At 40.8% G+C, this 13,095-nt stretch overlaps 1 protein-coding gene across 3 annotated transcripts in view; it reads right to left on the reverse strand.

Annotated features, from left to right (window-relative positions):
• Nucleotides 1-6,304: 6,304 nt before the first annotated feature.
• DMC1 (DNA meiotic recombinase 1) overlaps nt 6,305-13,095 on the reverse strand; it is a 47,441-nt gene continuing 40,650 nt past the window's right edge. For 2 of the 3 annotated variants that reach the window (XM_081590112.1, XM_081590111.1), the window contains one exon: nt 10,911-11,741. In XM_081590112.1, coding sequence (XP_081446238.1) covers nt 11,672-11,741 — 70 coding nt within the window. In that variant the 3' untranslated portion in view covers nt 10,911-11,671. Of the gene's footprint in view, nt 6,532-10,910; nt 11,742-13,095 lie in introns of those variants that run through there. The other variant, XR_014082110.1, reaches the window with a different exon arrangement.

The following is a 13,095-nucleotide window of genomic DNA, read 5'->3' on the forward strand; positions in this document are numbered from 1 at the left end:
GGAAGTTCCTTATTCATATATATTTTTAAAGGATGATGTTAGTATCAAACTGCGATTGTATTTAAATTCCATTGGCCACCTGATGCGAAGAACTGACTCATTGGAAAATACCCTGATGATGGGAAAGATCGAAGGCAGGAGGAGAAGGGATGACAGAAGATGAGATGGTTGGATGGCATCACCGACTTGATGGACATGAGTTTGAGCAAGCTCTAGGAGATGGTGATGGACAGGGAAGCCTTGGTGTGATGCAGTCCATGGGGTTGCAAAGAGTCAGACGTGACTGAGTGACTGAACTGAACTGGGATGCATTTAAAAGAGTGATATGACAGCTTCCTTTTAAAATGTTATTGTTTCAGCATATCATAAACTACATCCTTTAAAACAATTAAACTGATAATTTAACAAGTTTGGGCAGCAACCTATTTTTTCAGAATTTTTTTAGCAAGTATTATTTGAAGGCCATTAATCTAAAAAAGTAAACCCAGACCAGGTAGGGCCTGAGGGAGCTGGAGAGCCATGCTCCATCTAAAGCAGCTGCTTTACTGTCCAGCCAATTATTGCCAAGCAGAAATTTAGGCATAGAGTTGTTGATTATTAACTAATTGAATGTGTGTGTTAGTGACTTCTGTATTAGAGAGGCATAGAAGAATGGAAACCCAGGTGTTTTTCAGTTTTGCTAGTCTGTAAGTGTCTTGTTTCCTATGATCTAAAGACCCAGCTAGCTTTAGCTCCACAGTCTGACATTCAGGGCTTCCAAATTCTGCCTCCAACCTCTCATCACCTCTCTGCTTTAACAAATCTCCTCTATTCTCTACTCCCCACCCCCACCCCCCATTTCCCCCCAACCTCTGTGATTATTTTTTTGTTAATCCCTCTAGATGCATGCAAATAGGAAAACTCAAGGTTCACTTCTGCCTCCCCCCCCAACCTTGGAATCTTAGCGATGTGATCTCCTGTCCTGTGGCACTTAGACACATTAATCACCACCTGAAAATGGTATTTTTTTTTTCCTGTTCTCTTTATAGATAATGGGGGCAGCTGTTCAGTTCCTCCTCTCAACAAACAGCACACACGCTGGCTGAAAAAGAGTGTACAGACTGTACAGTCAGCTCACTAGGGGTGAAACAGAATTAAAGAGAATAACTCAGAGAATAACAGTATTAATACATCTTGAAAGCTCTAAATGAGAAAGGGGGATTATAATTAACAAGGTGTGACAAATACTACATTCACACACAAATGTTTGGCACTTATCTTTGGGAAAGCACAGGGTGATACGTCCACAGTGCCCTTTGCCTCAGCACATGGACCTTTCTAATTAGTGTGGGAGAAGAAAATATTATTTGATGACAAAAAATTGTTATAGTTCCCTAGCAGCCTTCTAAGTTAGGGAATCCTAATAGCTGAAGCCTGTTTGGTTTGTTGAATATAAATGAATTTAAAGACACTGTTGCCTTTTGCCTTCTGAGATGGCCCACACTCTGTGTGGCATGTTTCTCCCAAGGCCATTCTTGCCTTTTGACATGGATCCATTCTATCTATGGAATGTCTGTCTGTCTAAGTAAATACACAGATACACTTCTTACCTCTCACTTTGTATCTCACTGATTCTTTATGAGATGAGACATATACCTACTGAGCTTCAGTCCTGAGACCAGATGGTTCTTATTTTAATTTCTTAAAGGCGGGTTTTGATGAACTTCAGACTCCAGGTGGATGGTGTTCTTTCTTCTCATCTCTTGATTCTGGAATCTGATCCTGGTTTGAAACTGAGCAGGACCCTTTAGGGCTCCCAGGAACTAAGGCCCCCACCCAGGTGGAGGATGGCAACTTCAAGCTGAGCACAAAATTCCTGGAACATCATCCTGGTACCTCCTCACCGGTCAGAAGAAAGTCACCCACCCTGCAGTCCTCATACCAAATTTTGCCTAAAAACTTCTCCCCCAAGACCATTGGGGAGTTTGGAGTTTTTGAACATAAGCCACGTGTTCTCCTTGCTTGGGCCTGAAATGAAGCTTTCTATGCTCCAAAAAGAAAAATAAAAATAAAAGACAGTGTTAAATGATGGGAATGGGAGAGTAAAATCTGAGAAGCCAGAAAAAGTCAAAAAGTTTTGTATGGGCAAAGTAGGGGAAGAAATAATAAGATAATGATTTCACCTTCAATAATTGTTGTTTAGTCGCTCAGTCGTGTCCGACTCTTTGCAACCCCATGGACTGCAATACGCCAGGCTTCCCTGTCCTTCACTATCTCTCAGAGCTTGCTCAAACTCATGTCCATTGAGTCAGCAATGCCATCCAACCATCTCATCCTCTGTCGTCCCCACCTCCTCCCGCCTTCAATCTTTCCTAGCATCAGGGTCTTTTCTAATGAGTCGGCTCTTCACATCAGGTTGCCAGAGTATTGGAGCTTCAGCCTCAGTCCTTTCAATGAATATTCAGGATTGATTTTCTCCAGGATTGACAGCTTTGATCTCCTTGCTGTCCAAGGGACTCGCAAGAATCTTCTCCAGCACCAGTTTGAAAACATCAATTCTTTGGTGCTCAGCCTTCTTGATGGTCCAACTCCCACATCCATACATGACTAATGGAAAAACCAGAGCTTTGACTATACAGATCATTATCAGCAAAGTGATGTCTCTGTTTTTACTGTCTAGATTTGTCATAGCTTTCCTTCCAAGGAGCAAGTGTCTTAATTTCATGGCTGACAACAGCATCAACAGTGATTTTGGAACCCAAGAAAATAAAGCCTTTCACTGTTTCCATTGTTTCCCCATCTATTTGCCATGAAGTGATGGCACCAGATGCCATGATCTTAGTTTTTTTGAGTTTTAAGCCAGCTTTTTCACTCTCCTGTTTCACCCTCCTCAGGAGGCTCTTTAGTTCTTCTTCACTTTCTGCCATTAAAGTCGTATCATCTGCATATCTGAGGTTGTTGGTATTTCTCCTGGCAATCTTGATTCCAGCTTGTGATTCATCCAGCCTGGCATTTCGCATGAAATGGGCTCAAGAGGGCTCAAGAGTTAAAGATCCGACCTGCCAGTTAGACTATGCCTGCTGGTGCTTGGGAGGCCCTGGGAGTCTCTTGAACTATATAGCAGGGCCTTGTCTTTGCTGGGAAATACCGACAAGTCTTTTTTTTCCTTGAAGAAAACCAAGGTGATTGAGATTCTTGGTTTGCTTCTGACAAGCATAAAGAAGAAAAGTCAGTCCTCAAAGGCTGGAGGGAGGGAGGGCATGCTAAGTTGCTTCAGTCTTGGCTGACTTTTTGTGACCCTGACTGTAGCCTGTCAGGGTCTTCTGTCCATGGGATTCTCCAGGCAAGAATACTGGAGTGGGTTGCCATGTGCTCCTCCAGGGGATTGCCCACTCAGGGATTGAACCTGCATCTCTTATATCTCCTTCATTGGCAGGCAGGTTCTTTACTACTAGCGCCACCTGGGAAACCTAGAGGGAGGGAGTAGGTAAATGCTAAAATACAGACCAAACTCAGTAGCTGAGCAAGAGTTAGAGAGGTGGGTTCATGTTTTGTAATAGATTACTCTGTGTTGCCCAGACAGATACAGCAGTGTTGAAAAGATACGGAGCTGAGTGGAGAGTCAGAGAGGAAAGTTGGCAACATCCTTCTAAGAAATAGAATGGAAAGGAGGAGAACTGACCCCAAAGTATATAATTATGTCACAGTCAATTGTATTCTAGAAACAGACTTAATAATGTGAAGAAAAACAAACTGGCATCAACTATTAGAACATAAGGACAAAGACAGTGAAAACATCAATAGGTCAGTTAAATACCAACTGGTGTCTCTAAGATATTAATGAGAAGGAAAGCTCTGGTATTTACATAATTTTGGTCACAAAGGCAAAATATAGTTTGCACACACTTAGAGGAAAACCAACTAGCATTAGCGTTATCTTTGATGAAAGACTGTACCAAACAAGGACATCAATCCCAAATAAACACACACCCCTACCTGATCTGGAGGTGGTTCCTATTGGTACTGGGTGGAAATCAGTTGGAGTCAAAAAAAGGGGCTTTTGCATACATATGTAATTCTAGACGTGTGTGTTTGAGAATTTATGGAAGTGCTGCAGCCCTGTTGTTTCCCCTTAAAATGACTCCTGCTCAGAGTAATTAAGGGGACTTTCCTGGTAGCTCAGTGGTAAAGAACCTGCCTGCCAATGCAGGAGACTCAAATTCGATCCCTGGGTCAGGAAGATCCCCTGGAGAAGAAAATGGCAATCCACTCCAGTACTCTTGCCTGGAGAATCTCATGAACAGAGGAGCCTGGTGGGCTACAGTCCATGGGGTCACAAAGAGTCAGACATCACCGAGTGAGCACACACTCATGCACTTCATAATACATTGAAAATACACATATGAATGAATGAAGATCAATGTAATGGGCTACCAGAACCCATTAATAATTCAAATGTTATGTCCAAGCAGCCTTATTCTGAATCTGTGTTCATCAAGCATATTTAGCTTCAAATGAACTTGCTTACTGAGGCAATGGGCTGGCTGTTCAGGTCAATCTTCACATCTGGTCTGCTTGACATTATATTCTCTTCAGTGTCACTGGCGTCCTGGTATACTCTCCCTGGCAGCTTGTGTGTTTAGTCAGACTGAAGTTGATTTCTCTAGAAATTAGCCAGTTGCCGGGAGAAATATCAATAACCTCAGATATGCGGATGACACCACCCTTATGGCAGAGAGTGAAGAAGAACTAAAGAGCCTCTTGATGAAGGTGAAAGCGGAGAGTGAAAAAGTTGGCTTAAAGCTCAACGTTCAGAAAACTAAGATCATGGCATCTGGTCCCATCACTCCATGGGAAATAGATGGGGAAACAGTGTCAGACTTTATTTTTTTGGGCTCCAGAATCACTGCTGATGGTGACCGCAGCCGTGAAATTAAAAGACGCTTACTCCTTGGAAGGAAGGTTATGGCCAACCTAGATAGCATATTTAAAAGCAGAGACATTACTTTGCCAACAAAAGTCCGTCTAGTCAAGGCTATGGTTTTTCCAGTGGTCATGTATGGATGTGAGAGTTGGACAGTGAAGAAAGCTGAGCGCCGCAGAATTGATGCTTTTGAACTGTGGTGTTGGAGAAGACTCTTGAGAGTCCCTTGGACTGCAAGGAGATCCAATCAATCCATCCTAAAAGAGATCAATCCTGGATGTTCATTGGAAGGTCTGATGTTGAAGCTGAAACTCCAATACTTTGGGCACCTCATGCGAAGGGTTGACTCATTGGAAAAGACGCTAATGCTGGGTAGGATTGGGGGCGGGAGGAGAAGGGGACGACAGAGGATGAGATGATTGGATGGCATCACCGACTCGATGAACATGGGTTTGGGTAGACTCCGGGAGTTGGTGATGGACAGAGAGGCCTGGCGTGCTGCAATTCATGGGGTCACAAAGAGTCGGACACAACTGAGCAACTGAACTGAACTGATGGCACTAAATGGGCTTCCCTGGTAGCTCAGCTGGTTAAGAATCTGCCTGCAATGCAGGAGACCCCAGTTTGATTCCTGGGTCGAAAAGATTCTCTAGAGAAGGGATAGGCTACCCACTCCAGTATTCTTGGACTTCCCTGGTGGCTCAGACAGTAAAGAAACCGCCTGCAATGCTGGAGACCTGGGTTTGATCCCTGGGTTGGGAAGATTCCCTGGGGGAGGGCATGGCAACCCATTCCAGTATTCTTGCCTGGAGAATTCCCATGAACAGAGGAGCCTGGCAGGCTGCAGTCCATGGGATTGCAAACAGTTGGACACAACTGAAGCGACTCAGCATGCATGCACCCAGGGCACTAAACATACTGAAGATGAACGCTGAAGGCCTGATCCTGAGGAATGGAACATTCACCACCATATGAAGTCTCTTGGGAAAAAAAATCCAACTAGCTCTTCCAGCTTGAAACCCCTATCTCTGGGCCTGCCTTCAGACTTCCATAGTCTTTAAAATGTTATTTAAATATTGAAGTCATGAGTTTCTATTTAACTCTCCAAGAGATGGCTCACATCCTTGACCATATTGTAAGTTCTTGAAGACAAAGTCCCCACCCCAAAGGGCTCAAAACAGTACCCTGTAGAAGACTGTTGTACTGATGACCTCCAAGAAAGCACATTTCCTGGTATTCAAGCCCTGGTGTAATCCCCTCCCACAATGACTCTGGACTTTCTTGTGTGATTTGCTTTAGCCAATGAGACACTAACAAGCATAAGGCAAGTAGAGGCTTGCTAAGCATTTGCCCTTTTGGAACCCAGTTGCCATGTAAAGCAGCTCAGGCTAGACTACTGAATGATGACAGAAGTCTCACTTGTTCAGCCGTCCCCACCAAGATACCAGGTATACAGGTAAGGCCATCTTAGACCCTCCAGCCAAACCACGAGCTGAATGCAACTGTATGGGTGAGCTATTTCCTTGCTCCTGAAAGAATACCTTGTCTTTTTCTAGATGTTTTCAAGGTAGGATGTGAAGATAGAACTTCCATAGTCATCTTCTGACCAAAGTGGGGCTTTTAGAGACCTATAACCAGGTGAGGGGAAGTGAAAAGAAAGAATATGAACCCTTGATGATATTATAGAGTTGCTGAATTAACTAACATAGCAGTTGGTTGACTTCTGCACTTTTTATTATATGAGATGGCATATTTCCTCACTGTTTAGGCTACTTTCAGTTGGGTTTTCTGTTACTTGCAGCTGAGGGCATTCTAACTGATATACTCCTCAACCAGCTTTACTGGTACAAGTATAAAACTCCTGAAGTGCTCTGCCTTGTATATAGTAATAGACATTTGAGAAATTTGTCATTGCTGAGAAAGTAAAAGAAGATTTTGTGGTAGAAACTGGTAGTTGCTTACCAACAGCCATTTTCTTTCCTCCTTAATTATAGAACTACAATTTTCAGCTGGGCACACTGCTGCTTACAACAAAAGACAGTATTTCCCTACGTCTTTGTCTATTGATAGGGTCATATGACTGAGTTCAGGCCAATGAGATGTAAGCAAAAGTGTTGTGTTGGGAGAGGGCTTCATAGGAGCTGACTCAGCTGGAAAGGACCCTTTTTGGCCTTTTTGCCTTTCATTTTTATTTCCCCAACTTGATTTCTCTGACAATAGTTTCAGTATCATCTTAGGCTATGAGCTGACCCTGAAAATGGAAGCCAAGAGCAGGATGGAAGCAGAAAGCCTGGAGTCCTGATTACAAAGTAGAACCACTGTAATAGTTCTGGACTTGCCTGGCTTCAGATTTCTGTCTACGAGAGAAAAATAAACCTGATTTTGTTTAAAATATCATTATTTTGGGTTCAGTCAAGTAAAATTCTGACTAATAGTCTTTTCAACAACTTTCCTTTTAAAATATTGAAGACTGGTATAGAAGAGTATATGAGGAATCATCCACCTGAGTGTTAAGTAAGCCTTTCCTGGCTTTCTTTTTTTCCAGTCCCCTGAAGCAGCATTTGGGTGTCACCTTGTTTGGAGTTCTAGATTGCAAGTGATAGACTCCAACTCTGACTAGTGAAGCAAAGATAAATTTATCAGAAGGACATTAGGAGTCATTGAATTGTCAGGAGGCTGGAGAACTATCATAGGAAAGGACAGGAGTCTAAATAATTGTGCAGTTTAGGAGTCAGAAGCCTGCAGTCTAGCAGCAGGAACAGCTTGTTCAGGTCAATGCCACTGCTGCCAGCCTTCCTGCCCTTTCTGTCACTGCATGTATTAGTGACCTCTAATCCATGCTCTCATCCTTGTGACTGTTGCTCAGTATCCAATGTCTCAGGATAGACTACATAAATTGGGAAGAGGTGACTAAAAGAAAAGCAGGGTGTTATGATGGATAAATCAAAATTGTGCAACCAAACAATGATAAACATTCACCATATCCAACAAGCCTGAGTCAGGTGAAGGAGACGACTGGCTGAAACTTGGTGTCTAAGGTTCCAATCTCCTCTCCGTGAAAGATATCCCTTCTCTGAGTCTGGTGTATTGTATTCCCTATTTTTGGCTTGACCACCCTATTCTGATCTCCTAGCTTTCTGTCCTTGTTTTCCTTTGTTCTTTATTTCAAACTCCTCATCTTCTGAATATATACTAGGTTTCCCCAGATCTTGCCTTCCATGTTTCTGACTAGCAGGTATTGAGTTCAGGTTGTATCTAGCGCATCCTGGTGTTTGACCATTAACTGTGTCTGATTCTTACCGTTATTTCATTGTGTCCACCTTAAAATTTGTATGTTGAAGTCCTAACCCCAATTCATCAGTGTGTGACTTTATTTAGAAATAGGGTCATTGTAGATGTAATTAGTTAAGCTGAGATCTTACTGGAATAGGGTGGGCCTCTAATCCATTATGACTGGTATACTTATAAAAAGAGGAAATTTGGAAAAAAAGACAGGCACACAGGGAAAAAACCATGTGATGATGAAGGCAGAAATCAGTGTGATTCTTCTACAAGCCAAAGAATACTGAAAATTACCAGAAGCTAGGGAAGAGTCATGGAACAGATTCTCCTCACAGCCCTAAGAAGGAACCAATCTTGACCTTGGCCTTCTAGCCTCTAGAACTGTGAGACAATTTCTGTTGTTTAGACTTATGGTTGCTGGGGGGAAGGGACAGTTAGGGAGTTTGGGATGGTCATGCACACATTGCTGTTAGTTCAAACAGATAACTAACAAGGCTCTATTGTATAGCACATGGAACTCTGCTCAATGTTATGTGGCAGCCTGGATGGGAGAGAGGTTTGGGGGAGAATGGATACATGTCTATGTATGGCTGAGTCCCTTCACTGTTCACCTGAAACCATCACAGCATTGTTAATCAGCTATACTCCAATACAAAATAAAAAGTTCAAAAACAATAATTTCTGTTGTTTAAGCCATCTAAGTTTGTGGTGCTTTATTATGGCAGCCTTAGCAAACTATTAGAAACCTACCCTCCCAGGTAAAGTCCCTAGTCTTTATTTGACACTTCTTCATTTGTATTCATGATACAAACATAATCTCCTCTCACAGGTTAAAGAACTTTGTCAAGTCACCTGTGACTATGCCTTCTCTTCCTCTTTTTATATTCAGTCTCACACCAAATCTTAACTACCTTTTTGAACTGTCTATCCATTTCATTTCTACCACCCCAGGCCCATTCTTTACCACCTAACAATTGATTTATCATAACTGTTTCCTAAATTAGCTCCCTGATGCCAGTATTATTTCCCTTATCTGTTTTCCACATCTCTATCAAATTAATCTTCTAACTCTCCATGCCAACAGCCTCCCATCAGAGCATACTGAAGCCTTTCCTTCTTTCCTCTATAAAGCCTTCCCATTCCTCTGCCTGCCTTTGAATCTCTACCAAAAGCAAATTAAAGTCACGGACTCTTGCTGTAGCAACTCTGAATAAATAGCCTCTGTTCTCATTTGGTGGTTTTTGCTTGTTTCCACAGAATGAATAATCTATGGAGGAAAAAGGCATTCCTTTTCTAGTGGGATGTAAGTCTAGAGCTAAAAGCAGCATTTTGGCTACTTATTATGTGGGGAGAGCCTGAGAAAGAACAATAGCAGCATGAAAATGAGCAGAGCAGGAGACGGAGGCAGAGAGAAATGTCCTGATGATTCTGTTAGACATCTTGGCTCCAGCCGTGGGTGGCTAAGGTCATCAGCTCTACTTCTGGGCTTTTCAGTCTCTTGAGCCAATAAATTCATGTCTTGTATTTGCTAGTTTGAGTTTCTGTGGCTTGCAATCAAAATAGTGCTGACCAATAGCATCTCTTTTTTGAGTGTCTCTCTCCCCTTTGGAATAAGAAGCCAAAGCTACTTCTACAGTCAGATGGAGGAGGAAGACTGGAAAGACTTGACACTTTGGTCACTGGTGACAAATAGAACCTGGCCTAGAAAAGTTCAGTGGGCACTGCACAATCTGCTATGCTTTCCCAACGTTGGGCCCCAAGGCTACAGGCTTTTTATTTTTAGTGCACATTCACATGCTTAGCTACTGTTCTCTAAAGCAGGACATATAAGAGTGGCTGGATCCAGAGAGGTTTCCAGCTTTAGCCATGTGCCACATTGAAACCAGCCTTTCCCACAGAACCGTAGTCCTTGTGTTTCCACCTCTATAACAATGGGTAAATTCTTCTTTTCTGGGGGTACTCAGCTTAACCCAGAAAATTTTCCTGAATTTCAAATCTTAAGAGCTTTATTTCCTGTCCTACTAAGAAAGCTCTGGGCTCCTAAACAGTTTAGTCCATTCCCTCTCCAAGGACTGGCATACCAAGGAATCTCTTGGAAATGCTCAGTTTTTATCAAGTAGTAAAATCTTCCCCTCCTCAGGAAAAAGGTGTGCATTTATATTTGCACATTAAAAAAAGGCCAAAAAGTGACTTTGCAAAAATATAAAATGACTTTAACTTCTGCTTATTCAGAGGAGCAGCTTCTGAGATTTAAAAATAATAGTAAAATTTAAAAGTTTTTATTTCCCAGTACTTCACACTATAAACAATTTCTGCTTGCCAAGTTGGTCTCTGTTCCTAAATCCTAGCTTTTATACCTCTGCATATGCTATCCACAGCTTAACTGTTCCTCCCCCACTTCTGGAATTACACAATCCAAAGTATTTTTTAATCATTTGCTCTCTCATTCTTTCATAAACATTAGGAGTTTCTTTTAACTAGTATATACATTCTTTTGAGGGCAGGAACCATACTCCTTTTGTAGATTGTTTAGACTTAACATTCACTTGGTGAGTGAATGATTTAATGGATAATCAAATACTTTTTGTAACAAATGGTACTTTTAACACTTGAATTCTCATACAAGTGGATGCAACATAAGAAAGTAAACCTTTTTGAGACCTATAAAGACTGTCAGTGTAAATATTATTACTGTTTTAATTTATAAATATTTTTATTATACATACATTTTGAAAACCAGATTTTATTTTTAACACTTAGAAAAAACAATATTTTTACACATTTATAAAATTAGCATACAAAAATTTTACATTTCAGTTAACCTTAGTATTTTAAAAAAGATTTTGAATTCTCTATCCAAAACTTAAAATACAAAAGTCATGCTATCTTGACCACCTAAAACTGTAAAGATCCTAATTACCTTTGCTTTTATCTTCCCAATCAGAAGTACATTTTTAAAAAATAATTTCAATTTGTCTAAAAGTCAAATGATTTAAAATTTAGCTTAATTTAATGTTTCATTTCTGTTGCTGAAATTGTGAATGTACAGTTTGATATCATAAATAAAAAAGCTTTTTTGTGTGTGTCCTGTAAACATTCCTCCCTCCTTTGTAAGTTTATTCACTTCTGTGTTCATGGGGAAGTTGTAGGAAAAGGGGACATTTCTGAGCTCTTAGACTTTCCATCTGCTTAGTGGCTCACTTTGGAAAGCTAAAGTGAGGTAATCCCTCCCTAACTAATTCTCAAAATGTTTATTCATTCATATACATATTTATATTCCTGAACTGACATATAATGTATAGTTATCATAAATCAGAGACTTTTAAAATAAATACGAGTTAAATCTCTTTTGCTGACTTTCCATTAGTAACACATGAAAAAAAAACAAACTCTTACTTCAAGATCTGAAATTTAAGACTGCTTTTCCATTTCTTCAGCTCCTAATAAGCACTAAGCACTAAGAAGCAATCTGCATCAATTCGCCACCTACTCCTTGGCATCCCCAATTCCTCCAGCAGTTATTGCGAAGGTGGCTTCATTTTCAGGCATCTCAGGGCTAACAGAATACAAGGGAACAGAAGTTTATAAAAAGCTCTATTGCTATAAAGACTATATTCATGTCACAGGCATCATATTCCTGTTAGTCTGAGTCTCCTGAGACATGTGAGTTGGTACAGCTAAATGTGGATTGCAGAATTTATCTACAAGTATTATCAACTGTCACAAACATTTATAGAATAACTTCTATATAAAAACTTCTAAGGTTCTGGATGTCAAGAAAAATTACCCTAAACTTGGAAACAGGCAACAGGGATAACTGGGTGTTCTTATAGTGCACTATCAGGTATTGTGCAGAAGACCTTTAGGGGTTTACTGATTCTAAATGGTATGTACCTCACACAGCTCAATAACAAAAAAACAACCCAACTGAAAAGTGGGCAGAAGACCTAAATAGACATTTCTCCAAAGAAGGCATATAGATGGCCAATAGGCACACGAAAAGATGCTCATCATTGCTAATTATCAAAGAAATACAAATCAAAACTACATTGAGGTACCACCTCACAGTGGTCGAAATGTCTATCATTAAAAAGTCTACAAATAACAAATGCTGGAGGGGATTTGGAGAAAAGGGTACCCTCCTACATTGTTGGTGGGAATGTAAACTGGTACAGCCACTATGGAAAACAGTATGGAGGTTCCTTTTTTTTGGAGGTTCCTTGAAAAACTAAAAACAGAGTTGCCATAATCCCAATCCCAGGCATATATCCAGACAATACCATAATTCAAAAAGAGGCATGCACCTCTATGTTCATAGCAGCATTATTTACCATAGTCTAGACATGGAAACAACCCAATGTCTACTGTCAAATGAATGTATATATGTGTGTGTATATATATATGTTTATGTCATATATATATATACACAATGGAATATTACTCACATAAAAAAATAAAATAATGCCATTTGCAGCAACATGGGTGGATTTAGAGATTATCATACTAAGCAAAGTAAATCAAAAAGAGAAAGACAAATACCATGATATCACTTATATGTGGAAACTAAAATAAGACACAAATGAACATACATATGAAACAAAACAGACCCACAGATAGAACAGACTTGTGGCTGCCAGGGCAGGGTGGGGAAGGGAAAGATTGAGAGTTTGGGATTAACAGATGCAAACTATTATATCTAAAATGGATAAACAACAAAGTTCTTCCTCATAGCACTACTGCTGCTACTGCTAAGTCGCTTCAGTCGTGTCCGACTCTGTGCAACCCCATAGACGGCAGCCTACCAGGCTCCTCCGTCCCTGGGATTCTCCAGGCAAGAACACTGGAGTGGGTTGCCATTTCCTTCTCCAATGCATGAAAGTGAAAAGTGAAAGTGAAGCCGCTCAGACGTG

Source organism: Giraffa tippelskirchi, chromosome 4, assembly GCF_054371585.1.
Source record: "Giraffa tippelskirchi isolate mGirTip1 chromosome 4, T2T-mGirTip1v1.2.pri, whole genome shotgun sequence".
Lineage (NCBI taxonomy): Eukaryota > Metazoa > Chordata > Mammalia > Artiodactyla > Giraffidae > Giraffa > Giraffa tippelskirchi.